At 42.3% G+C, this 27768-nt stretch overlaps 1 protein-coding gene across 1 annotated transcript; it reads right to left on the reverse strand.

Moving 5' to 3' along the window:
• LOC121328261 (semaphorin-3B-like) lies at positions 1 to 27722 on the reverse strand. Its single transcript, XM_041272847.1, has 19 exons — positions 27348 to 27722; positions 23394 to 23600; positions 20126 to 20283; positions 17180 to 17242; positions 10290 to 10409; positions 10058 to 10151; positions 9379 to 9498; positions 8900 to 9042; positions 8336 to 8450; positions 7882 to 7905; positions 7667 to 7684; positions 7446 to 7624; positions 6716 to 6935; positions 5668 to 5759; positions 4844 to 4885; positions 4286 to 4443; positions 3993 to 4048; positions 3642 to 3781; positions 1 to 3468 (listed from the first exon to the last, which is right to left on the reverse strand). Exons 2-19 carry the CDS (start codon positions 23521 to 23523, stop codon positions 2986 to 2988), a joined length of 2355 nt encoding a protein of 784 aa, XP_041128781.1. The 5' UTR covers positions 23524 to 23600; positions 27348 to 27722; the 3' UTR covers positions 1 to 2985.
• Positions 27723 to 27768: the final 46 nt, after the last annotated feature.

The raw sequence follows: 27768 nt of genomic DNA on the forward strand, positions 1-27768 counted from the left end.
AGCAGTGCAAAGTAAGTAACTTTATTTTATTGTGTTAATTTAATACGTTTGATCTGAAACGTTTCTCCACAGGAACTCGTCCTGTATTGTGCGCCACAGTGAATTTTGACCTTTGCCTTTAATTGTAGCCATGCTTAAAACCCAGCTTTAGCCAAACATTTTGAAATGGTGTCGTAACATCTAAAGACACTTGCCTGTCTGGATTTTCTTTTAATAACAGTATATTGATATCTGTTGTTTATTGATGTCTGGGGGGAGCCTGCCATGCATTACAGTGATACACAACAATCAGTGAACATGAGATATCACCCACAAAGAGGGCAGGGGTGTGGCACTCCTTCGATGTGTAAGGGACTAACAATATCTGCTGAATAATCCGGTTCGAAGTGCGCGATCACCGTGCGTTCAAACTGATTTCACTCGACTGCCAGTTAGAAAAATGACAAATTGACTACCGTGTATTCCTTAACAAATACCCTCAATAATATGTGATCATCCCAGGTTGAGGATGAGATATCTGTACAGGCAATGTAAGTGACACTGCGAAACCTGACAGAGCAGCACAACTGAATGCGGGGTCTTCATTTATTGTTCCAGATGCTCTTTGGAAGACACAGTATCTACAGTATATATTTAAACACAAGTGCTTATTAAAGAAATACAGCAACTCAATTGCAGCAACACTACAAAAAAGCTGAGAAATTCAGTATTACTCATTTTTAAATTGCAGAAGATATCGCTGTTCAAACACCTGTTCTTACCTCCCAGACCAATCGATACCAACCTTTAAAAGCACATTGTCTAGCCCACCTGTTGTTTGCTATCTTTTTATTATTATTACTTTTTTAAATACAACTTTAATGCTTAACATAAATATTTCAAGGTGTCTTGTCTTTCCTTCTTGTCTATACATTCGTCAGTGCTAGCAACAGCAGAAAAAGAGTTCAGGTTTCATTAATAATACAGAATACAGAAACAACAGCTCATCTCTCCTTTACAAAAAATTAAATACAAAAATACAAAGTAACTCAATAAAAACATGAAATAAAAAACATGAACTCCTTTTCGGATACATTGCTTTGCACCTTGTCAGAAGCTGTCTAGATGCATTGAAACCTCATTAGCAAGAACTTGGACGTAAGCACCAAGTATTAGGACAAGCATTGGTCTGTCACCTGATAATGCATGGCCAGTGTATATTCTTGGCTTACATGACAATAGAAGGTGCTTTCATGGTACTTTATTACAAACTACAGAAATACCACTTAAAGGAATACATCTTACCGTTTGTAATATTTTTGATCCAAAGTTTATTTTTTGGAGTCTTAATCAATCTTTTTGCACACTCTGTATAGACATAAATACAAAACCTTTACCAAACCAGCCAAAATAACTACCGTGCATGGACCACAAAGACAAGGGCACACTAATCTACTCCTTGGAGTCACACACTGTACAATAACAAACATCACAGTAGGCATATGTCTAGCCTCCATCTTGCTAAGGAGGAGCAATAGAGTGAAGCAACAACAAATACATTTGTCAGTGCTGTACTTAAAGCCAGTCCTCCAAGTTTCTTGCTGAAGAGGTTTTGTGAACTGGAATGACTAATAGTGGTCAAGCTTGCCTGAAGTGGTTGAGCCAGAACTGGAAGCCGAAGAGCACAATAGTTAAAAATAAACAAATAAAAAAAGGGATCCATCTACTGGCTGGTGTTTTGAGGACCCACAGTACAGTACCTAAAAGAAAAGATTACATTTTCAATCTTCTAGATTCTAAAGGAAAGTCCATTCTCCCCCTCCCCATTTCAGTTGTTCAGTGTGCAGTCCCGCGTTTTGTGACATGGATAATCCTACAAGGATCCCAGACAAAAGCAATGTGTCTCAAGTACAGTACAGACACTGCAGTACCATTGTGCCCAAGACGAGTGATTTCATGCTCTCCGTGATAGTGTCATGTGCTCCACCATGGGCCATGGCATCACCTCAGTAATCAAATATGCCATTGTCCCTATTGTAAGTGATGTCATAATCGTTGTGAAATGAATGATGTCATCTATTGATAACGGATGAGGCAGTGGTCTCTGTGATGTGTTGTTCAAAGGTACCTGAAAGATGTCATCACGTTATGAAGGACATGTTGTGTGCTCTCCCATTATGATGTGGTCCTCAGGAATCATAGTTCTGTGGTCTTCAGAATAATGCCCTGGTCATGGTTGAAAATGGACGGAGGTCCCAAACTGTATGACTATTAATTCAATTCTCTCAGACACCCATGACCTCCAGAGTTGATTCTTGGTTGTAAGTGATTCCAGTTTCATCCAAGGTTTTTTGTATACTAACAAGATATAATACTAAGATTTGTCCCGTTGGCCTAAAAAACAACATAATCCTTGTAACTCGTGTCTTTTCATGCAGCACAACTGTGTGACATTGACATCAGTTCCAAAGGTGTAAGCCCTGAATCTCATGCTACTGGGCATTAGGAAACTAATTTGTTCCTGGATCATCGTGCTGGGAGTTGACCCAGGAATGGAGTGTCCTGGCAGGCAATAATATTGAACAGTCAGAAACCAGAGCAGAACAGAAGGGGCTGGGGAGAAGTGTGTCAGAGGCCAGGCTTCAGGGAAGGAACATGATCAGGTCCATGGGTGATGAGTTGGGTAATCCCAGTTCTCTTATTGGCAGGACCAATGGAAGAACTTTGGAAGAATTTTGCCAGAACCAGAGGCTACTTTGAAATACATAGCTTTGGTTGCTGCAACCTTTGGATATAAACGGGCTTAAATGACCAGTGGTGGGTTTAAGGGCAGTCCATTGCCCACCTCTATGGGGGTGCTGTTGGTGGGGGAGGGGGTAAAATTGAAATGAAAATCAATGAAAAGGATAACTTTGAGGGCTACACCCTTTTCACGCCACCTCCCTCTTCTATTACGTGCCTCCTCAGTCTCTCGTTCTATTTCTCTCTTTTTTTCTCTCCCTCCCATCACCAGGTGGTGGCGCTCCTGGGGGCCCGTTCTGGGTGTTGGGTCTCGTGGGTTCTGCGGTTACGTGCCTTTCGGATCTCCTGCAGGTGTTTCCACTTGCTGGGGTTGACGTGGACCCCCAGGGGGGGAGGGGCTGGCTTCTTGGGAGGCTGGAGCAGCTTCGGCTGCCGGTTCTTGCGCTTCCACACTTGCTCGCAGATCTGGTCGACGGTCTTGAGGTTGGGGTGGTCCACCAGCTGCATGAAGTCGCGATACCAGACCTTCTGGCTGGAGGAGAGGGAGGCGCCGCGGGGGTCCAGCTGGTCTTTGGGGGTGTACCCGTCAGCTTGGCCCGAGGAGACCATCTCCAGGGAGATGCGCAGCAGGGTCTGGGTGAAGCCGTGCTCCATGGAGTGGCACTGGTACTCTCCTGCGTCATTCCTCTGCACAGTCCTCAGCAGCAGACCCCTGTCCGTCTTGATGATCCGCTCATCCGGGTGAACCTGGAATAAGTCAGCACACCCCTGATCAGGTACAGAGTTGCTTTAAAGTGCAGTAAAACCTCTGTTGGGAACAGGGGGTGGCTTTGGTGGAGAATCGACTTACAACTGTAAAGTTCTTAACCAAAGAGGTGAGTGCAGTCATCAGTGTGCTCACCCTGCCCTCCCGTACCCACCTCGTCTCGACGGCTGTCCGGCTGGCTCTGGAAGGTCCAGGTCACCTGGGCCTGCAAGGATTTGGGGATGCACTCCAGGAAGGTGCTGCTGCCCTCCACCCCATACAGCTTCTTCTCAGTGACTCTGTGCTGGTGGTGGTCTGGAGGGAATGTGTCATATCAACATAAGAACAAAATACAACCTCAGAACAACTCACAGCAATCCCAGTGCCAGGGAGCAGAACACTGAACACATTGTGAAATCTAACACACACAGGCTGCCACAGGGGTTGCACTCCCTCACTCAGGTACTTGTGCTAGTGGACTCATTGGGGTTACTGCATATGCTCTGCTTGCTTCACATGGGCTTACCTCCTGAGCACAGTGTGTTTGGGTCTCCATTTCTCACATCCTGACGCCTGAATCGCCTGTGGGAGCGCATGACAAAACAAACGCTTTAGAATCAACACTGCAGAGCAGTGAGTCTCATTGCAGGGGGACACTATGTGATCTACCCCGCTGACAGCACTATGCTTAGATAGCCATACTCATTTATTGTGTGACATACAATCCCACATGAACCCAGACGTCTCTAGTTCTGCCCAGTTGAATAGCTTGTGCATTAACCCAGGGTTCACCACGCCCCCTGACCCAGGCACCCTTACCGCTTTGTGTTGGGGAGATAGCGGGTGCAAGACGTCCCGTCCCAGGCGCAGTAGGGGTCTCGTGCCAGGCAGCACTCTGCACACACTTTCCCATAGCTACTGCAGCGATGGAGGGGCACCTGGGCCAGCCCCGTCTCCGAGCCCACGTACAGCTGTTGCTATGAACAGAGAGAAGACATTCACATCAGAACAGAACTCCAGAACAGCCCTCGTTATCTACCATCACAAATGATTCTGTATGTAGGTATCTTTATAGCAGATATCGGCGATTCAATGCAAGTGATACCACAGTTATCTTTGATGGGCATTAGACCTGCATTCTAAGGTTCTGTACAATCAGCAGAATTACAGCCCTGCTATTTCATAATGCAGGCTGTTAACATTCAGTGAAAAGCACGAGTGAGAAACACTTTGTCACAAATGGCTCTTCAGCTAACCTGCACATAGAGCAACAGCGGGCCCTAGTGGTGTAAAAGGTAATGTGATGTACGCACTGCTTCCTTTATCTGTTCCCAGTTACTGGCTCCAGTTCTTTCTGCGCTAGCCTTGTGGACTTACCCGTTTCGAGGAGATCTGCATGTTGGCGATGGGAGACGCGTCCTGCAAAAATAACACAACCAGTTTGATGGTAAAGTGTCTCGTTTGCAAGTAAATGTACCTTTCTTTCTACCTGCAGTGGAACAGGTAATAACGGCATCAACTGAAACTTCTGGAAGGTGCAAGTTCTGTAGCCTGTGGCATGCTTCAAGGCTACTTGGTCTAAAGTTGTATTTTTAGAAATACTAGAAGTAGTGTATTAAATGCAATAACAAGCGTGAACCCTAGCAGTCTTGCTCAGCATCCTCAACGAGAAAGTCTTTAACCCTTTTATTAGGAGTATGTTCAGAGTTCAAGTTACGCTGTTAACCTCTGCCTCGTAGAGATTTGTATAAATCTTGTTAATAAGCATCTCTCCAGACAGGTGCAGCCATTTCCAAACTTCATATACAAATATAATAATAATGAAAAACCAAGTCAAAACTTTTATTTTTCTTCATGCATGCAAAGCTAAATATACCTCAGGTCATATTACCCAGAGGCATTATGTTTGTATAAAAGTTCTAAACAAAAAATAAACATCGCAAAGTTCTTATTTTCTGTTTGTTATTTTGTGACCCCTTAGGAAGTGTCATAAAATATATGAAACATGACAGGAGGGTTAAGTCAAAGGGTTTGCCATTGTTGTTTTCAGTACTTCTAAACATGCCACTATGGAGTGTTCTCCAGTCGGGGGTGCCCTGGAGCAGTAAGGGTCTGGGAAGAAAGTCCTTTCTGTACAGTGTATTCCTCCACTCTTACACATGTACAGAGCGGGCCCTGTGCTGGGAAATCACTGGCTTTACCTTGAACACCTGCAGCTCCTCCAGAAGCAGCTCCTCCATGTTCTTCCAGCTCTCCTTGGGAACGGAGATCACCTTCAGCACAGAGCCCACGTCTGGAAAAAAAGCACAGCACAGCCGGGCACGCTCAAACCAAACAAAGGGGGCTGAGAAAACGGCCTCCATTGAGGTTCCAATGTGATTTCCAAGAGGCATATGATAACATACAGTGCTAAGGTAAGGCGGGACCCCACTGAAAGGGTTAACAGCAGAAGATCTTTATACAGTCACCCTAAAATTGTATAAACCTGGTTTTCTGGGGACCTTGTTTTCCTGTATTTTGTACATTGTGACACTAAGAAGTTACCCCAGGAGCAGATACACCAGCAGGATTAATATAATGTTGAAGACTGGCAGTATTTAGATTTGCCACAGTTTAGATTACTAAAATACACCCCAGAGTGACTTTTTTATTGATCAGGACCCGTAATGGGATCACAGTGTGATTTTGTTAAAGACACGCTATGCAGAATATATTGCTTTCTGTTCACTTTCCTCTACAGATGTCCTGGTGGATAATCCTAACGCAGCAAATCTTGGCTGTTCAGTGCAAAAAAAAACTACACACAAATTCAAATGAGCAGAACTAATCCAAACAAGTTAATCAAATTAAAATTACAAGAAACTATTCAGGAGCAGTGGCCAAAACAAAAACATGGCTCGCTACTAGATGTCAATTTATTGTTTGATTCCTTTAAAGGTATCAAAGTAGTTTCAGTTCTTGCTAAAGTTTATTTCAGGACCCATGAAGCAGGAAAACTGCATACCATTTTTCCAAATTCCGTGTGAACTTTAGCAAGTGAAAAACAATCTGAGTACTACAAGAGGCAAGTAGCAATTTATTGAGATCATTTTGGGGGCTTTGCCAAGGATAGTCTTATAAAGATATCTGCATATTTCAAACTGCAGTACAAAACACGAGCAAAGAGCCAGTAAGATCTTGAACAGAAGAAGAGTGTGGCCGGTGAAAAGGAGCTGTAAAACTCTTCCTACAGTAAGTCCACAATCCCACCTGTGCCGATGAACATGACGTCGTACTGCCCGTCCGCGGCGGCCACCCTGTCCACTGCAATCTGGGTGAAGCTGTGCTCCACGTTGGTGCGCACGAAGACGGGCCGCCGGTTCAGCGGGTACACGGGGTTGTACATGAGGGGGTGGTGCCGCGCAAACTGGATCACGTCGTCAGGGAACTCCTTCGTCGACTCGAAGCTCCCAAACGTCTTGCTCGGGCACTGAAACAGAAATTCCACCCAGCCGTCACTCGTGCGAACACACACACGCACGCACGCACGCACGCACGCACGCACGCACGCACGCACCCTCGAAACGGTTCAGAACAAAAAATAATAGCGCTGCAACTGGGACCAACACAGGGGGGGGTTATGTTTGAATATTCTCTCAAAATTCGCACAAACATTCGGAAATTCTTTAGCTTTGAATTAACTAAAAAACAAAAGTAAAATTTTATACAATAATATCGTAAAAATTCAACAAACCCTGGTACCCAATCAAATGGCATATTAAAGAAAGGAGAGAAACCCTCTTCTGTGCTGTGGAATGTCTGTTACTCATTTCAGATGACATTTGTGCATTGCCACTGTGTCTCTTAATACAGTCGTTTATGAACAAAATACAAGCCTGGTCATTTTTGTCACCTAATACATTTCGAGCAGTGTTTCTTTGAATATTTGTCCCAGTGTTAAAAAATAAACCCCTCAATGTGTCTCAGCTTGGGTACCCACCATTCCAGGACGAGGGTAGGGCACCTTGCCCTGGAAGGGCATCCACTGGTAGTTGGGCCCCTCCTTGTGTGCGAAGGGCCCCAGGAAAGCCCTGCGGATGTCGTTCATGGTGTAGATACACACAGCTGAGCCCTTGAACACGCTACTGTAAGAGGGGGGCAAAAAGAGGAGAGTCAGCACTGGCAACTCGCTCATTAAAGATTAACATGGTACATTTGGACAGTCATTTTGCTTCAACTCTGATTTTAACAGGCGCTCTGGAGTATATATGTAGGTATAACTATATATATGTCCGCGATATATATATATATAATATTATATATATATATATATATTGCTCCGAGGTCCCAGTAAGGGAGGAAGGATTCCCACAGAGGAGCGCACTGACTGGAAGTATCTCTTTGGCACATCTGGTAGACCCAAAGAAGGACAGGACTTGTCTGCAGCAGGAAAACGTCCCCTGGAGAGGGTGAGAGGTCAAGAGGTCAGGCAATTAAAGACAAGTCTAGTAAAAGAAAACTATGCTGCTTTCTTTAGAGGATTCGTTTAGTTCATTTAGTTATAGTATTACATCAGAGGAGTTATGCAGATACTGGTACCAGATGTTATTGTGTTTGTTGTATAAAATATGAAACAGGAATATGACATGTAAAGTAATTCCTACAAAAAAAGTCTGAAAAGGAACCCATTTTAATAGGGAGAAATATCTATGATGCATATTTTGAAAGTTTCGAAAACAAAGTTGTGTGTTAACATTACAAGACAAATGAACAAACTGGAGAGGGTGCAAGAAACTCTGAATTCTAGCTAATGAGGGATTAGAGTCAACGTGTCATCACAAAGATGCAGCAGTATCTCTCCATGTTGAAATGAAGCAGCAGCTGTCTTACTGAGCTCATCGAAGTACGTGTCGCTGCCATCGCTGCCCGGGACCGAGCAGATGAGCCGAGTCTTCAGGAAGCTAGTCCACTTGTTGACCAGACTGCGCTGCCCGCCCACATCATTCTGAAACACAGGCCATAAATAGCACATCAATATCCAAGCGTTCCAAGTCATTATGACTACAGCTGCACACTTTGCATTGCAGAGGAACACCATATCCATACATTGCATTGCAGAGGAACACCATAGAAATACATTGCATTGCAGAGAAACACCATATCCATACATTGCATTGCAGAGGAACACCATATCCATACATTGCATTGCAGAGGAACACCATAGATATACAATGCATTGCAGAGAAACACCATATCCATACATTGCATTGCAGAGGAACACCATATCCATACATTGCATTGCAGAGGAACACCATATCCATACATTGCATTGCAGAGGAACACCATATCCATACATTGCATTGCAGAGGAACACCATAGATATACAATGCATTGCAGAGAAACACCATATCCATACATTGCATTGCAGAGGAACATTGGCGATTGGCTGCTCACCCTGCACAGCTGTCCAATCCGGGAGTAGGTTGATTTGCCCAGGCCCTGCCCCTCGACCGCCGTCTCACGGAAGAAGAAGAAAATCTTATCATCGTCAGGGTTCTCGCTCTCCGGGACCCAGAACGCACTGATGAACTTCGGCTCTGCGGCAAACAAACCAAACCAAACAAGAACGTCAAGAGAGCTTTCCAATTGTATAATACTGCTACTTCTACCAGTGCATTCACATTATAACAAGAACTGGGTCATTCTGTGCCTTCAACACCGCTGTCATTAATAAAGATCTGCATCAATTAACCAGGCATGTGACCAAGCAAAGATTCACAATTCCGATTGAAGAGGCTGAAAAGTTTGTAAAGGTTATTGTGGTATTTCTACGATTACTTCACTACTACGAGTATACTCTAACTCATCCCTCACAAAGTATATAAAATAAAGTTCATGCATCTTTCAGAGTTTTATTGGGAGGAGGGGCTCACCGTTGAGCCAGCGGGAGTCGTGCTGCTCCGTCCGGATGGAGTTTCGCTGTCCCAGACTCCGGAAGATGGTGAAGTCCCGTCCCATCAGATCAGTGGCCACTCCGGAGTACAGCTCATCCCCTGCAGACAAGAGAGAAGCAAGGAAACAGAGTTAAAGAAACAAACTGAACACACAAATCTGGTATTGGTAAAACCTACCTAGACCCTGCGTAGTGCTCATTCTGTTCACTAGAGGGAGCTCACATTATGCTCTCTCTCTCTCTCTCTCTCTCTCTCTCTCTCTCTCTCTCTCAGTGACACCAAGTTGGGAGCAGCAGACACTTTCCTGTCCTGTATCTCATCCGTTCTCATTGCCCATTCTCATCCTAATTGACCCTGCCGAGGGACCTGACACCCCTCCACCCAGCAATCTGCACACTAAGGGCTATTGCAGCTTCTCAATAGCAAGCGGGTTAAAAGTTCAACTGGTTAGGAGCTGTATTGCATGCATCTCTTTTTCAAGCCTTCAAAACAATATGAAATGATATACTCATATGGTGTAGCAGCAATCAGGCCCTATCATCTACAGCATAGGTACCTGGATCCAACAGTTTGTCAATGGCGTTGCATTGGATTAAAACTGTGCCTGGCACTGCTTTACCGGTGTGTGCATATACACTGTATTGCTCCTTATACTGACCGATGAGCACTGAGGCAGCCTGGTGCTTGGGATCGTAGGGACTCTTCCCCTTGCCGTCCTCTACCTTGTTGGGGTCGATCCGAAACACGCTGTCCTGGGGACAGAAGGATGCAAACATCAACCCTGGAGCAAAAAGGCATATACTAGAGGTAGAAAGTGGACATAAATGCTGCCTTAGCACAAGGAGCAATGACAGTGGTAGGTGTCCAAGGTATTAAACACAGGTGCTTACCTCCATCTTCTGTCCCACCTCCACGAAGGCACAGGTGGGGTGGAAAGCCCCTGTCCCGCAGGCATACAGGTGTGTCCGATTGTAGTGGTGCAGGACTTTAACATAATTCACACAGTCTGTCTGCAATGCACAGAGAAGCAAACTGTAATGCCCAAGCATGTTAGTATAGCGAAAATGTATTGTATATAGACTGTTCTGTTGGTAGCTTCTATCAGCTGTTATCTAACAGCATCCAATACTATATATATAGTTAAATAAGAATAATTAAACAGGCAGAACTATCGACGCCTATACAGTATTTCTAATAGGTGGGATCAAACCTCCACCAGTGGACCTTTGAACCCTCATCCTATAACCTTTATGGAGGAACAAGTCCACAAGCAGCCCTCTGCACAGCAGAGGAGAGATCATTCAGGAAAACTACCTTAGCAGGGTGACTCAGGACTCCCGCTACCCAAACAGCTTTCACTTTCCACGACACCCAGGGAAGCCAGGGGAGCAGGCGGTCTGTAATTACGCTGTCAGATCCAGTCTACGAGACCTCAAGGGAGGAGAGGCTGCAGCGGGCCAGGAGTTCTACTGAACCTACCCGCTATGTGCTCCTGCTCTCCGGGGTGTCATTATCCCCAGATCGGTGATATCACCCTTCTCTCTGCATTAGGACCAGCTAATTTGTTACACTGTATGGAATTACTGTCTAGGGTTTCGTTTCATACAAAGGTCATGGAGAAGGGGTGGGATTCAGAGGGTTATTTTTATATGTCTGAGTGTGTGTGTAAGGGGTAGTGTCAAGTTTATTTGTTTGTTTATTTGTTTATTCATTGATTGGAGGAACTTTGGGTTCACCAGGAAAATCCACACTGTTAGTGTTACAGATGTGTCTATGAATCTGCACTGAGTGCTATCCCTGTATCAGGGCAAGTTTTTAAAAGTGTTTAAAATGAGTTCTATTTTCTTTCTATTGTTGATTTGGACTCTTTTGCTAATCTAACCCATTCAGGAGTACTGATCATAATCTATACCATTCTAAAAAATTAGGTTGGTTGGTTTCTATGCTGCCATTGGCATGCATTTCATCATGGGACCAGGCTTCAGATTGCAAATCATTTCAGACTGTCAGAGCCTACTGAATATATAATATGCTATACTATATAATGTGCTTGCTTTGTTTAATCAGTAATCCATGCTTTTGTCCAGTCTGCTGCTCCAAGTCAGTAGTGAAACTCTAACCATTTGATTTTCCATTCGGAAAGAGGTTGCAGCAGATAAAAAACAAACCAAAAAAAGATTAGCTTTAGGCAAATATTGTCATGGCGTTTTAATTCAGAACATTTAATTCCCTAATGTGAAACTGGAACATCGGGACACACTCTGGCAGCATTCTGAATAGCAGCATGAGAAAAACCATACGTGGAATATTCTGGGACAAGAAGAATGTGCAGTCATATAAGCAGCATTTCACAATTCAGAATCCTCACATGCACGTCAGTGAAGTCCGGCAGACCGTGCTTTGAATATCATTGAAAAGGCATACAGCTCCTGCTGCCCTATTCCAAATACATTTTCCAAAACTGCAGAATCCTGAACACCGCTTGCATGTACAAGAAGGAGGGGAGCTAGAGAGAACGTCTTTAACTAGACCATAGGGGCTACAAGGTTAATCCTGCTGTGTACTTAAGGTGTGCCGCTTTACTGATGCTTTCCAGGGAGATTTACACTAATATGGAAATGTTCACACAGACTGTTAAGCCTTAGAAAGCTGGGGTAAAACCGCTCCAAGATCAGAGCGTCACGACACCGCATTTTAGGACGGCTTAAAAGCTTGTAATGTAACAATAAACGGTGCTCAGATGAAAGCATTCAGATTTGTTTTGAGAGTTAAGTTAAAAGCCTCCTGACATCGACTCCCCTCTCCTCTGCGTGTGATTGATCAGAGGGTGCTTCCCCTGCAGTCTCACAGTTCACTGTGCCAAGGGTTACACTAGAATTGCACCTGTCAAAACCCAGCCTGGGGCCACACACAGAATACAGTAGAAGCACATAGAAGAGTTCTTTGTAAAGCTTTACTGTGGTATGCCATGGTAACAGATCTTTTATTACACAGTGAAGATTGGATGAATAAAAAGGCTCTTGCTATACAAAAGAACAAGAAAAGGTTCTGAGCACCGAAATCATCAAGAGAATAGCTTCTCAGGAAATGCAAACAAGGACACAGATGGAGAGTGTTATGCTGGGAAACTCACAGATTTCAACACTTAAAAAAAAAAAAAAAGCCTTCAAGGTGTGGCTTGTTGTTTCCATCTTAATAAGGCGTGACTAAAATGGTGAGCGTGTCCCATCAGTGGTTACTTGGGTCAGGGTGTGGTGTGTCATTGATCTAAAACCGCACCACAATGAAGAGCAGCATGGCTTTACTCCAGAGAAATGCAGCTCCTAGATTACAGCACCGTGGGGTTTCAGGACACACTTGCTAAGTCTCTATAGACACGGGAGGTTCTGCTGTTTAAACGGACTCTGGTTCACAGTCCCAAGCTGCAACACAACCCTCCGAATGACCTTTTAAAGGCCAGAGGTTCCCTTCCCTGCTGTGCAAACACACAGCACAGTACTTAAGGATAGTGAGAGGATTCTGGGAGGGTCTGGAGACAGAGCGCTTCGATCTTTACCATGATCTCCTTCAGGTTGCCGGAGCCTGCTGTGATGACCGGGATACAGGGTACACAGCCAGGACCCCCTTGTAAATGAGAGGGTTTATATCCTGGTTAAATAAATCAATACAATTAAAATTTGAGATTTCGGTAGATTCCAGGCAAGGTTTGACCCAAAAACCGGAGCTAAAAGGGCAATTTTGATAACTTGTCAAGATACAATACAACATTGAAAATATTGATGTGGACTGATTTGAATGGATAAATAAACAAGGCAATGACTTCTGGAACGATGAATAATCTGGACTTCATATGGAACATGCAGTGAGTGTCTAGTTACGACACTTGCTCGCATTACACCCCCTGAATCAAAAGTAATTGTGAACAGGCTGAACTGTTTCTAAAGGGAGCCTGTTGGCCATGAGGTCTGGTTCTTACAAGCATTATAAACTGGCACCAGCTCTCCTCCACATTAACGGCAAGCGCCTGTTTTAGAAAGGGAAAGGGGCAACTTGAGACCTTCTTTCAATAGGTTTATTGTTTGTCTGCCCTGACCCGACCGTTTGCTCCTGTACAGGGCTGGCAATCAAGTTGAGGCATGAAGCCTGGATTTCACCTCATGGGGCATGGCAGTAAATCTCAGATGCGAAGCAAGATGGTTGCAGGCAATTCACTGTGTTTATAAACCACAACCGGAAGGAAATAACCAGGGCCCACGTTGCTGGAATGGTTTTGTGATATATCGTAGCTTTTACATTTTAGGTGTTTGTTCAGTGCTGGGACCTGTCAAGACATTGCAACTGCATTTGGGGGCTGCCAAACCAAACTTACTCACCGCAACAAGATGCACGAGTGGTGAGCAAGAGAACAAGCAATCGTTTTGTTTTCAATCCACAGGTATGTCCTTACGCACACTGTGCCTTTCTAGGTGTTTACATTGTGACTCAGTGTGTGCATTTAATTTTTTTTTTTTTTAAAAAGTGCAGTTTGTACAGAGTTTCTTGTGCTGTACAAGCCCAGCTGAAAGCACCCTTCTACGCCTTGGCATTTAACTCAGTTACGCATCTGTTTCACACTCTGTGTGCACTGGCTGAAACTCTGTTTTTCATTTGATGCATTGGGCATTGCATTTCATTTAATTCTTCCACCATGCTTAATGTGTGTCCGGCCTTATGCCAATGCAAATATAATTCATATTAATGATCCTCTATGGTCATATGTTACTTGTGTTTGTTATGACATGTGTATTTTAAACAAAGAACAATGTTTGCAATTACAAAAAAAAGATACAGTAAGTTAATAAAGTTTCTCCTTGTCCAGAAGATAGATTCAATTCCACCACACACACACACTAACACGCACATGCACACACACACACACACACACACACACACACACACACACACACACACACACACACACACACACACACACACACATGCACGCACACAAGCCATGAAGATGCTTAGGCTATCTGGGGGGAGATAAATGATTTTAAACAGCCAGGGTCATTTATCATCCTTTGCAAGGGTGGTCTCTCTCTCGCTCCCTCCCTCTGTCTGTCCCTCACTGTCTGTCTGTCTGTCCATCCAGAGCACTGATCTGTTGCACCCTTGGCAAACCCTGCTAACCTTTGACATGTGATCGGTTTGTTTATTCTGCAGTCCAGGGGAAACCCAAGAACATTAAATATTATGGGTTATGAAACACCTAGCTTATGGATAAACAATGCACTCTAACCCTCACGGTCACTCAGCCATTGAAAAGCAGGGCTGTTTGTAAGTTTCAGATGCATCTAGTTTTTTAACACTTCGTGAATATGTTTGGCTGATGCAATATGTACATTATAAGTGTATTGATGGGATAGTAGAAGATTAATTCTGGAGATACGTGGCTAAGATGATTTAAGCGAGTCATTGTTGACAGGGCTTTCCCGTTTCCCGTACTGTATTTTGACTTACAGAAGGACTTTACACATGTGCACATGCCAGCATGGAAGGTGGAGTCACAATGTAATTAGATATTAATGTTAACCTCATTGGAATAAATTGAATTCACATGCTCGTTTTAAAAGCATTTACAGCAACAAGCCGCAACCACGAAACCAGATAACAGATATATATGATAATATATATATATATATATATATATATATATATATATATATATATATATATATATATATATATATATACACACAAGTTCATGATACATACCATGAACATATATTAAGCAAGGGAAAGCATATATTTAGAAATATTTAAACATTATCATGCTTTTTTCCATATGGGCTGTGTGTGTGTTAATAATATTCCTTTGCCTGGTTTACACTGCAGCATGTTCCCGTTCTCAAACTCTGTGATATATTGCCGCTCTGGTTTGCCTGTTTATACTAGAATGATTGTATCCTAATGACACGTGAAACCTCAGAGTCCCGTCACGCTTCCCCCTCATTACAATCACTAGAACAAATAAATATTCATTTAATTTGGAAGATGCTGGTGGCTGGTTTGATTAGGAACAACACTTCTTTTAGAAGTGTCCATTCTTTCTGTCAGTTTATATACAGGTACATGTTCCTACAGGATCCATATTCCTATACAGGACTGCCCCGGTTCAAAGTCCACGTGACGGCAATCCTAGAACTCTGCTTTTATTGGTATTCTGTAAGGGATGCCTTTATAGTTCACTTGTGAAATCTAATATTCCCAGAGATTCGGCTGAAGAAATCTGAGCTCTGTTTACAAAGGAAAGGGAAATTCTCCTCAGGGGTCCACTTTTGAAGCAGGTGCAAAAGTAGAGGCTTATTCTTTCAGGAATAAAGACACATTTAACATGATATAAATAGCAGAAAACGACTCCTCCTTTCTTGATAGTATTACACCATCCAAACTGTTGTTCCTTCCAGAAAAAGGTCAAGGGTTTATAGAGTTTTTCCTACAAGTGACGTCCAAAAATGAAATATTTACTATGGAAGTTGTTTCCCTTTTAATGGAGCTACAGTACCATATTTGAAGATATAAAGGGGTCTATTGCCACATAGATATTGAATCCATCTTAGGTCCACCCACTTTTAACCTACTCTCATCTCCCCGATGGGACAGGACAGAATCCGTAACGGCAGTGTATCACACAGCACCACACCACAATAACACACAAGTGGGTCTACGTACAGTAGGATTCGATACACGTGGCAATAGACACATTCATTTCTTCAGATCTGCGCCATGGCAGTTCCAGACAGGATTTCATGTTGTGCTGTCACTTGCAGGCAGAATTCCCATCACATAGACCCTTCCAGCACAGCACATCTGGAGCTGGTGTTGTTCTTGTCTAATTTATATCATTTATGGAGCTAGTGCACCCCTAATCTCCATGTTTAAAAGTTTAGTGCAGAGTTGTTGACAGCCTGAAAAGCAGGAGTAACCCTCTGCAGTGAATTGTGTATTTCACATGCATTAATAAACTGCTCCTTGCATTGTAGAAGACAGCTGGTGTATTGGGGGCTTCCATATATATGAGATAGTTCTACATATATATTTAATATACAGTACATTGCATATATTTATACATGCCGTATGTACATATTGTAATATGTGAGTCATGTAAAAGAGCCCATTTCTATATACTTTTGCAGAATATCTGGCATAGTGGTATATGCATTTTACATATACCGTAGCAAACAAGACATATAGATCTACATTTCCCCCTGTGGACTAATCGCAGGCAAACTGCCCCTCCACAGTAAATGTATTATATGGGCAACTTGCCCACGGAAACCTGGACCCCTTGTTATTCCACATACATTTCTAAATGTATTTTAACAGTGTATTTTAACATGAGAGTGGATCTCATGTGGACTGCTGACGTGGAATTGCTCATATTAAAAGTATAATGACTACGAATAACAATCGCCGCTGTTAGTGAGTTTTAAGCCTTTGTTGCACATGATACACACTGGTAAATTTAACACCCTTTTATTTATTTATTTTTTTTGCATCACAACACACACAGGAGGTGTTCACCACAACAGAGCACAGAGAAATGACAGCAGCATACTCGAGCCAAGTGACAAAGCCATGACCGTCCACTTGACCTGGGCTGTGCTGTTCCAGGTGTCCGCTGCCCTCGGAGGACAGAGCACTTAAAACCTGGTTTTTCGAGACGACGGCAATAACTGGAATTTTTAAATGCAGGTATGCAGTGATAGCCTCTTGTTCTTGCTCAGAAAGGGGTACTTACGTTGATGTCTTTGCCTGCCCAGTTACATTCCTCCCTCCAGTCCACGGGAGCTGGCCAGTAAATCTGAAAAGAGGCAGATGAGAGATTAGAGGTCAAGCTGGAGGGGCACACACACAGAGGTATGCTGAGGTCATGCCCTTTTGTTTAAGAAATTGGTGCCTCTGGTCCGAGGGCTCCGTTCAAACAAGCAGCCTCCTCGTCGGGGGGGGCAGAAGGGGCAGAAGGGGCAATGGAAGGGATTTGAGAGGCTGTACAGGGAAGTGGCTAATTACTTTAACACATTGAACTGGAGACCTTGGACTTTCCTCTGGACAAAAGGACTGATCCCTGAGGACCAGTGTTTTTAAAAGCTCCCGTGCAGTGTCTGAAACAGCAACGCATGACACAATGCAGCTCTCCATAACATGCTTCAATGCAAGGCAGTTGCAGAACAATGGCTCAACCAGTTTACTAAGCTTAGGCTTTAGAGCAAAGCAGAAAGAAAATAAAGGCAGTTCATATTATAAGCAAGTAATAAACCAGTCAGGATCACATTTGAATATATTATCATTTTACCAGTGGACTACCCAGTGCAGTCTTTTGTCCTTATACATTGTGTTGCAATATAATGAAATTTTTCAAACATTTTTGTAGCTTTAAAACAAAAACAAATCTGTATTTTATTTTTTTTTTTGATCTGATTTTTAAAATGAGCTCTTGTCAATGACGGATTGACGGATGCTTATGATTTAGAGAAGCCTGGTGAAGGGACTTTCCAGCAGATCATTCATTAAGCCTGGCATGCTGTTGTTCTTCGTTGTGAATCAGACGAGGTCTGGGCAGCCCAGTGTTTCATTTAGAGGACACTGCGAGTGGAATCCACTTCCCACTGCACCTGAACGGAACGCCGGCTCTGGGAACGCTGAGTCATCTGTATGGTCTGTAAACAGCTTCCTTAAGTACACAGCACAGCGAGGTGAAGTGGCTCAGATAAGGGGCAAAAACGTGACTGCTTGTCCGTGGCTGCTCATTGATGGTGCACTCATGTGAGAGGAGCTATATGTATAAATGGAGCAGAGAGATCATTTGGTTTTCTTTTTTTTTTTTTTTTGTCGCTTTTAAGCTAAATATTATTGTCCGAAAGACATTTTACTTTGAATTGTCATACGCACACTACTGTATTTATTTCTGAAAGTAGAAGAACACTCAATTGAAGTTATAACTCAGAAATGAAATTGCATTAGATTGCTGTTACAGTTGATATTCTTAAGTTGTTTATTTCTAGTTTTGTGGGGGGGTTATTTGTCTTACTGATGACAAAACAATGCAAGATTGTCCGCACCAAAAAGGCAGAAACACACATTCACACTGTAAACCTGCTGGGGAATGGCCTGTTTAGTGTGAAGGACCAAGCTTAAGCAGTGTTTGCTGAGCTCTGCTGCTTGTTAATCAGAGCCTGCAGGTAAGGGAGGAGACTGCGTTGAACCGTGCAGAGAGATGATAAACAGACCCTCTGGCCCAGCCTGTCACTTTCAGTTACAGCTGGAATGCTCCTTCCTTTAACTAATGGTGCTGTGGCAGGCTGGTGAACAGCTTCTGTAACAGAGAGACCCCAGCGTGTCAATACAGTCTGCGGGACCAGGAGGACAGATTTTATAAACTGGCATCTACCTCTAGCTGAATTTAGATATTCTTAAAGAAACTTAATACATTCAGTGCATTATGTGTTTAATAGCTGTGGATGATATCACTAGCTTAACACAGGTTAGCTACCTGTGCAATTTTTAATTGTTATAACTGGTAGCTTATATACTGCACTTGTAAGCATGCATATTGTAAGCATGCATACTGTGTTCTATATTATACAGTATGTGCTAACCACTTGTGGTATTCAAGTGAGTGTGTTACATATACAAGTTTATAAATCTCTTAGCATGCATACAAACTGTAGGTAAGACAAGCATTCTTTTTTGTTTTCAATATTGAATCCAATCTTTCTGTATGAAATCATCATACAGTTCTGTTATTTGTACAAGGATTAATAAAAGAATGGCAGCTCCTCTACAGCAATCTCACCTTCTTCTGAACTCGACAGCATTACTGAGAAGTTCCTGTATCTGCCCATTTCCATTTAGCTGTATATCAATTTTGCTCTACTTTAATCTAGGTGATAAAAACATCTCCGAGATGACAGTACCAGGCACAGCTCACCTGGATTTACTTGGTTTCAAAAACAGATAAACTGTACAAGTCTGTTAGAATGGGATAAAAACATAGCCACCACCTACTGCTTGTGTACCACACATGCTTCATTGTATTATATATCTTTTTTTTATTCTGAGTTTCATTATTTATAATGTAAATTTTAATGTATGCATTCAACAAACACAGAGGCTGAGCTATTTAAGTCAATCAAATGCGTTCTGGATTCTCTGTAACCAGGTGACATGCAGTAAGACTGGTTAAGAGCACACATTAACTGCTCAGCTGCTATAGATCAAGGCTGAATCAATAAATCAATTACACAAACAGAAGCACAGCAGTACAGACAGGATAGGGATGACGGGGTATAGTTAATCCAACTGCCTCCGTCGAAAACATATGCATGGACTGCTGCTCACTTGTGAAACTGAATTCATCTCTAATAACTGAGCCATTATCACCACATGTCCAAGAGTGACTGTGTGTGGGTTGAGAGTGGCGCCTCCTGTTTTAGGGCTGGCTAATGACAGTGCTATTAAATCTGTCTCTGTTTAGATTAATGGATGAGATCCAAGGTACTGAATGACTGAATGGGGACCAGCAATAACTGGGAACTGGAACACACATTTACTGTTCTGATTAGATTCTCTGCAGGATTTGCATGTCATGTTCATGTTCCTAACCCAGTATAACCAGTATAGACTGAAAAGCAATAGCGATTGAAAGAGGAGTGAGTGTGGACATGTGGTGCCTCTCTCTCCTCACCATGTGCTTCTGCTTGCTGATGTTGTCCAGGCTCAGAGACAGCAGGTAGTTCTTGGCCCCTACGAAGAGCCTCCCTCTCTCCTCATCTAGCAGCATGGTGTTAAAGCAGCAGGACCGGTCCATTTCATAGCGCTTCACCCCCTGGAACGCCAGCAACTCTGAAACAACAGGTTTTAAAGATTTGATTCCCCCTGCAGGTTAGGAGCTTGTAATGCCAGATTGGCAGCATTGTTGACTGAAGTCCTCTCCATTTCTCCACACAGCAGGGACAGGAAAGGCAATGGCAATGTTAGATTCCCATCCCCCCTTGTGGTTTTGGGAATGCTCTCCACGTAGGGCTAAATGGGTTATTATGCTAGATTAGAAAAACAGACACCCAATGGTTAGTGCAGGAAATGAGGAGACTCAGAGTTGGTAATGCAGAGCCTGTTACACTGCAGTGCACATCACCGGATTCAGCACAACAGACACTTGTGCTTACAGTTAAAATCAGTTCGTATATTCAGTCAATATTCCAACACATACTTGATCGGTGGACACTTTCCTATTTTTTTCATGAGCAGTCTCACTGTGGGGGACAGGCTTAGCTTCCTTCCTGAGTCTGTAGAACTGTTTGTATAGTTATCAGTTTCCAGGGCTGAATCTACAGGACACTCCCCGCCTCGCAGCGCTCACAATGCAGGCTCTGTGTCTGCGGTCAAAGTCACACCCCAGTGCCCAGGACATTCCAGACCTACACTGCAGTAGCTCCTCAATCACACAGCTGGGATGACCAGGGAAAGCCTGTACATACGAGGCACTCCATTATACTCATGCCAACCCTTTTGCACCACTGTGCAACACAGTGTACTAATATAGACTTCTCCACAGCGTGGATCGATAATGCTTGTCAATGGCACAAACAGTACCGTACAGTGGTTACACTTATGTTAACAGTAAACTAAAGTCTCAATGCACTGTAACAAACATGGAAGTAATTCATGTTACGTGCTAGGACCTCTTTCAGTCTGTCGGAGTTGCGATCTCAGCTACCCTAGATTCCTTCTGCAGGAAGTTACAAATGGGATAACCTGCTGTCTCTGATCACTTACAATACCATCTCCCTATAAGGATATTGAAGGGGTCAACTGTTTTATATGTGGCATTCATGGTACAGTGGAGCTCCACTTACATCTAAAATGAAATACTTATAAAGAAGAGCACTAGAGTGAGATATTGCAGTTCCTCTATATCTCCGAAAACATTCCCTGGTCAAGTACCCCTGTTATCTGGGTTCAATAGCTCCTTAATCCCCCAGCCCCCAATGGACTGCTACTCTGCAGAGACAGATGCTGTATCTGTAGCCTCCCAATGACAAAGCAAGAGTGTGCTGGGATGGGCAGGTCTAAAGTTACACTGCAGAAGAGAGCCACCACTGTGTGCGTGTGTGTGCGTGCCTATGAGAGAGCCACCTGTCTACCAAGGCAGCGCTGTCTCCAGCTCCCTCCCCACAGCCCAGGACACCTGTGTCCTGGGCTTCTGTCACATATGAAATGGATATGCCCAGTATTCATTCTGCTCATCTGTGCACTTCCAGTATTGTACTGTATGATGGATTCATCCCCACCCTGTCACACATTAACCGGGCGCTCGTCTGCTCATCTTCCCTTGATTTTTTAATTTTGTTTAGGTTGCGTTGTGCAGTTTGATGAAATTTCTATACTCATAACTCATAATACGCACGGATGTCATATGGTAGCAGCAGATGATTGTGGGTATTACATCTTGAAAGAAATGAAACTAATATTTGAGTATCTTTGCAAGATACAAAGAATGTTAACAGCAAGAACGGAACACTATGCACATATCAAAAAGCATATTTTAATTTCTATGCGCACAAACTCTACCATTCAATTCTTCACAGCTATAACTAATATAAAAAAAATGTGTCCATGGACAATCTTCTTCTTGGGTGGGTGTCAAGACCGTCAACCACCGCGGGTCATAAACGCCTATAGATGTTATTATTTTTATTTGTTTTATTTCCACAGTAGCCAAGTGGCCTATCTCAGTGTGGGTTATTATCCAGGTTAAATAATTGATTTAAATGTATATATAGAGAGCCTCCCTCTCAAGAAGCTCAGTACTAACAGTGGAGCCTGTGCTGTTTCAAGACTAATGCCTTCAAGATGACAGTAACGCACAGCTGCTGTGACATCCCTACTGGAACTGGAACTGTGCCGTGTTGGTCTTCAAACAAGATGCGCGGCGCACACAGAGAGAGGCAAGAACAAAAGCATTGCACAGCTGCTTGACCAAGAATAAATTATAACAGTTATGTATACATGTTCTCCCATTTTGATAGTCCACTATTAATGATGATTTTCTTACATATCATAAAAGACACCCGCCTTGAACTGAGGTTCCCCATTAGAGGCTTTGCAGTTTTCCTAGTGAAGTTTGATCTAGTTGGGCTAACAGTAAAACCAGGAAGGTCTTGTATCTTTTCTCATACCTGGATCAACCTGGAAAAGATATTGTATCACATGCAATTTAAATACAAACAAACACCACCTTCCACAAAACAGGCAGCAGCCTGTACTCGTAACGTTGGAGTTTTGTTTTCCAGGGAATAGTTTTTTCTCTGGAGTGTGACACTTGTTACAATCTGTACCATGCGCAACCTTTCCCTCCCGCTCCAGTGCCTGTCATTTCCTCTGCTAATCTGATAAGAATGAAAACAAGGTCCTTTCTGGTTTGTTTAGTAGACACTGCATGTGAGTGCTGCAGGTTAGAAGCTCTGATAACCCTGCATATCTGATTCCCATATCTGATGTTTGCAAATGATATTGTGAACCACAAAAACTAAATTATTCATAGTGACTATTTTTGAAAGCTTTTAAAATAGTTTTATTTTAAAATATATAAAAAAGAATTGGTGCGTCTCCATTTTCAAAACTGTGTGACCTGAAACTTATCTTCGTAAGGAACTTTGCCCATTCATCAGCCTCAATTTCTCAGAAAGAAAAAAAGTATTTTAAAAGTCCTGCTTTACTGAAACTTAGAAATTCATTTAAAGGGGGGGTGACAGACAGGTTTGGGGGTTTTGTTATGCTGACACATGAAACTAACCTGCTCCCTAACCCTAACCACTTACCACTTACTAACAAGAACAGGGACTTATACTGAAGGTTCCCCATGACAATGATGGACAGGGATCACTCTGGCTTTTGGATATCCCAATGCTAAGAGTACCAATAATATTCCATAGAGTGGACGGTTGGCTCACCTTGGTATGACAGCTTCATGCGCGGGTAGCCATTGCCGGTTCTGGCGAGGCTGCTGGTCACCTGGGCGGTTAGCAGGCTGAGGAAGAGCAACGATCCCCACAGCCCCATGGTCACCATCATCATCACCATCGTCACCTCACTTCTTCAGCCAAGGTCGTGCTCCGAGGGAAAAAGTCCACAAGACGGTCACAGGTCTAGAAGGATAACTAAAGAAGAGACAGCCGTCAGCTCACAGCCCAGCGGCTCACTGACACGCACCACTTCCAACTTCTCCTCACTGACTGACATGAGCCTTTCTAAATATCACGCAGAGACCACAGTCACCTTGAGAACAGTGTCTGGCATTGTACAAGCAGCGGCACATGTCCAGAATTCTTTCCTGTGATACTGTACTGCTTAAACACAATGCTGGGAATGCAATGGCCAATGAAACAGGAGCTAAAATCGAGATTTTTCTCCCTCACTTGTAAACAAAGCTGACAAATATTTGCTGTGGATTTATTTATTTATGTATTTAACTTTCGTTTTGAACACTCAGCACTCCGGCAGAGCCTGTGTTAATGTTTCATTCGCCAAATTTGTGAGCACAATGCCTCACACTGGAGCTGTGGACAAGGAATTAATAGCAACAGAAGCGAAGTGAAGAGAAATCTTTAACTCACATAAAGCACAGGCAACACAAATGGGAACACAATTTCTTTCAGGTCCTTTCAGTACAGGACTTTAACCCAGTTGGTATTGTGACATTTCTTTGTTTATATTCAGTCTCCATGGAAACAAGCATAAGCGCTGAAGCCTGTATATTGGCTGGCGGCTCATCACAGCTGTTGGTTCAGTTGAAACGTATTTGAAAGTACAGTAGCCTGAAACAGGTGGACCTGATTGGTGGATCTGGGATCTATAAATAAAAATAAGTATCTTCCCAGCCAATCAGAAATGGGATGGCCCTAACCAAGAAATCTGGATTAATCTATAGATGGCTTGAGCCATTCCATTCTAGTTTAAAGAGGTATACTTAAGTGATTAAGTACTTCAGGACATGGATGGTTTAATTAGCTTAATCAAACAATTTAAACACACAGAATAAAATACGCCAGCACTTGACTATTTTCAATTCTAAATAAAAGGTCAAAATGTATTCTGAATCAAAGCATTTCAAGCAACAAAATATATAAAATAATGTGTATAAAATAATAATTGTAAATTAAATTAACCAAAACCTGTAACTAATCCTTTTCAGAACTAAAGCTAATACAAAATCCTCCAGTATAAAAACAAGACATGGAAATGTATCTTTGTGTTTTAAAAAAAAGCCCAGCTGAGTTAAGACACCAAAAATGAAATGAAATGTAAAAGGTACTGTACTTGGTCCTGTGAATTATACAGACAGTGAATCCCTTAATCAGTTAACTATTTTAGCTGGACTCGATTCGGATAGCGGCCCTTCCAGTCATGTGTTATGCTGCAGATGGTTTTTTTAATTATTGTTTTATCTGGACTGTGCTGTTTGTACACTATGCCGTAGAGTTTATATCTGGATCATATCTGCTCAAACAGTGGGTGGTATTTTTATCAGAATTATTTCTTTATTTTTTTTTATAGTATCTTACGAATGTGAGTGATGCATTTCACTGGCTCTAAATATTTCTCTGTGCTCTATCTGCAGAGACAGGTTGACAGAAGGCTTCATTCTGCAGCCTTGTCTGGTACAGGCAAGGAATACAACCCTGTGCGGTACCTGCCTGTGGACAGACAGATGGCATCAGTCTCTCAGGCACTAAAACCTCCACTGTACCTGTCTATGCCCTAGCAGTCAATACCACATTTATCACACTACATAGATAAGATAAGACATACATCAACCTAGTGGTTGACATACCATGTATATGTGTGTCTATATATATATATATATATATATATATATATATATATATATATATATATATATATATATATATCAGTGATCACACTAAAATTAGGATCTGGACTGATTGGTTACAATACATGCTACAAAAGAACGATGCTCCACACACTAAAATGGTGATTAAAACGTCACTGTCACTGTTTTCTGACTTTCTGAAATTCAATCAAATTCAACTCGACGAAAACAAATATAACAAGTGGGATATAAACTGGATTATGCAGCAGTGTGCAAACCAGATGGAGACGGAGAAAAACTTTGCTAGCCCCCAGTCGGTATCTTCCCTCGAGTCAATCATTTTCTACTATAGCCCTCCTCTCCAGTCCATATTTATATATATATATATATATATATATATATATATATATATATATATATATATTATATATATATATATATAATACATAAGTCTTATTATTACTATTAGAATAATATATTAATTTTTTTAAAGGGTGAAAATGCAAGGAATTTACAAAGATAAGGTGAAGATTTGTGCTGGGTTAGTAATGAAAAAAGCATGCAAGGGCTTGGCAGCCTTCCCTACCCTGGTTTACTTTGGCTTGCTGATCTTCACTGGAGTGTATGTGTGTGTCTGCGAGTCTGTGAGTATGTGTGTGTGTGTGTGCGTGTACGCATGTGTGTATGTGTGTGTGTGTGTGTGTGTGTGTGCGTGTGCGTATGTGTTTTTTGCTTTTACCATCTGGTAGTTGTGTGAAGCTTGCTCTACGATTAAGGTGCTGCTTATTAATGTTTTATAAGTGTTTTATAAATATATAGTATATGCTTAACAACTAAATGTTATAGAGTATTAATAAAGCATTATAGATGGTTTATAACCATGCAATAGCCATAGACAGAAATACAGTTTTATAAAGGGGACAGTTTATAGCCACCTATTGTACTTTGGGATGTTTAAACGTATTTCTATGGCTATTGCATGGTTACAAACCATTTATAATTCCATAACATATATTAAGCCAAATGCACAGGACTTTAAGGACTATCTTAAGGAATGTTTTGTAGTTAGGGACTGTTAAAGCCTTGGTTATTTAAATCAAGATTGCAGTCCAGCCTTTTTCAGCTGATTTTTAGGGTTCGAATTTTTTTTGTCTCTCCCGTCTTATAAACACTTCAAAACAGGATCGAAGGGATTGATTCCAATGAGTTCCACACCGTGCAGCACAAAACTACCACAGTCCACAGGTATTGGCAACGGTTTCTTTCCAAACACCTTGTTTTTTTGTTCTATTTTATTTGTTCAGTACTTCCACTGCAATAAACTCAAATCATGATTGGTGGTGGTCTTAAGATTTCTTTTTCCTAGCCTAGAAAATCTCTATAGTTGTTTAAACCTATCCAACCTTAACAGATGTGGGTGTAAAGCAGTTTATTGTTTGCTTTTTCTAGCTGTATCGCTGCTACGTTCAGGGTAATGCTCATATCTATTCTCTCCATCACTTTTAAACAAGTCTGTTCTATTTCATTGTTTTATTTTGTAATTGCGCTAAAACGTATTATTCGTGTGTGTCTGTGTGTGCGTGTGCGTGTGCCTGTGTGTGTTGTGTGTGTGTGTGTGTGTGTGCGTGTGCGTGTGTGTGCGTTAGTGTGTGCGTGTGTGTTTGTGTGTGTGTGTGTGTGCGCGTGTGTTCAATCTGAACCCCTAGAGACACTGTTACACTGTTTCTGACTTCACACTAAAAGCACACTGTCTAGTTTTGTATAAATGTATAAATGCTCTTATGTAATTTTGGTTATTTTGGTTTGATAAAGCTAATTTTAGTTTTTCAAAGTCAAAACAAGATTAGCCAGATATACAACTCATTTGTTTATTTCATTAAATAAACTTGAATAACTAAAGATAAACTCCTGAAAACTGAAACAACTGACCAAATACCTATGTTTAAAGAAAACACTGTTGCCACAGCAGACTGCAACAACCTTCACTGCCTGTCTGGCAAAGAAAGATCTCCTTATTACTGAAAATACTCAATTTTACTAGATATTCAAAAAATGTCAGTGAAAGAGTACTTACCTGCACTCCAATCAGTCATTAACTCTGGAAAATCTGCGCTGTGCTCCATCCAAACCAGTCAAATGCCCTCTTACCTTCTCTCCCAATCCCACAAATACCACAGAACAATCCAATTTAAAATAACACACTGAAGTCCTTTTCTCAGTATTGTTTCTTTTAAAAGGTCCAAGAGTCAGGCTCGAAAAACCCCCTTGAGTTGAACAGTGGGCTCCGATAGTTCCTAGTTGGGTACAGAAGGCAGTCTGAAGGAGCTGAGTCTGCTCAACGGGGGAACAGGTCTGATGAAGCAAGTGAAAAGAGTCTTGAAGAATAGCTTCAATTCAACAAGGGGGGAACAACAACAGAAGGCTCTCTGCTAACTGACTGAGTGCAGTGCAGCGTCCCTTGCCAAGATATTTAATCCCTCCCTGCTTTCTAAACC

The sequence above is a fragment of the Polyodon spathula genome, chromosome 16 (assembly GCF_017654505.1).
Source record: "Polyodon spathula isolate WHYD16114869_AA chromosome 16, ASM1765450v1, whole genome shotgun sequence".
NCBI classification, from domain to species: domain Eukaryota; kingdom Metazoa; phylum Chordata; class Actinopteri; order Acipenseriformes; family Polyodontidae; genus Polyodon; species Polyodon spathula.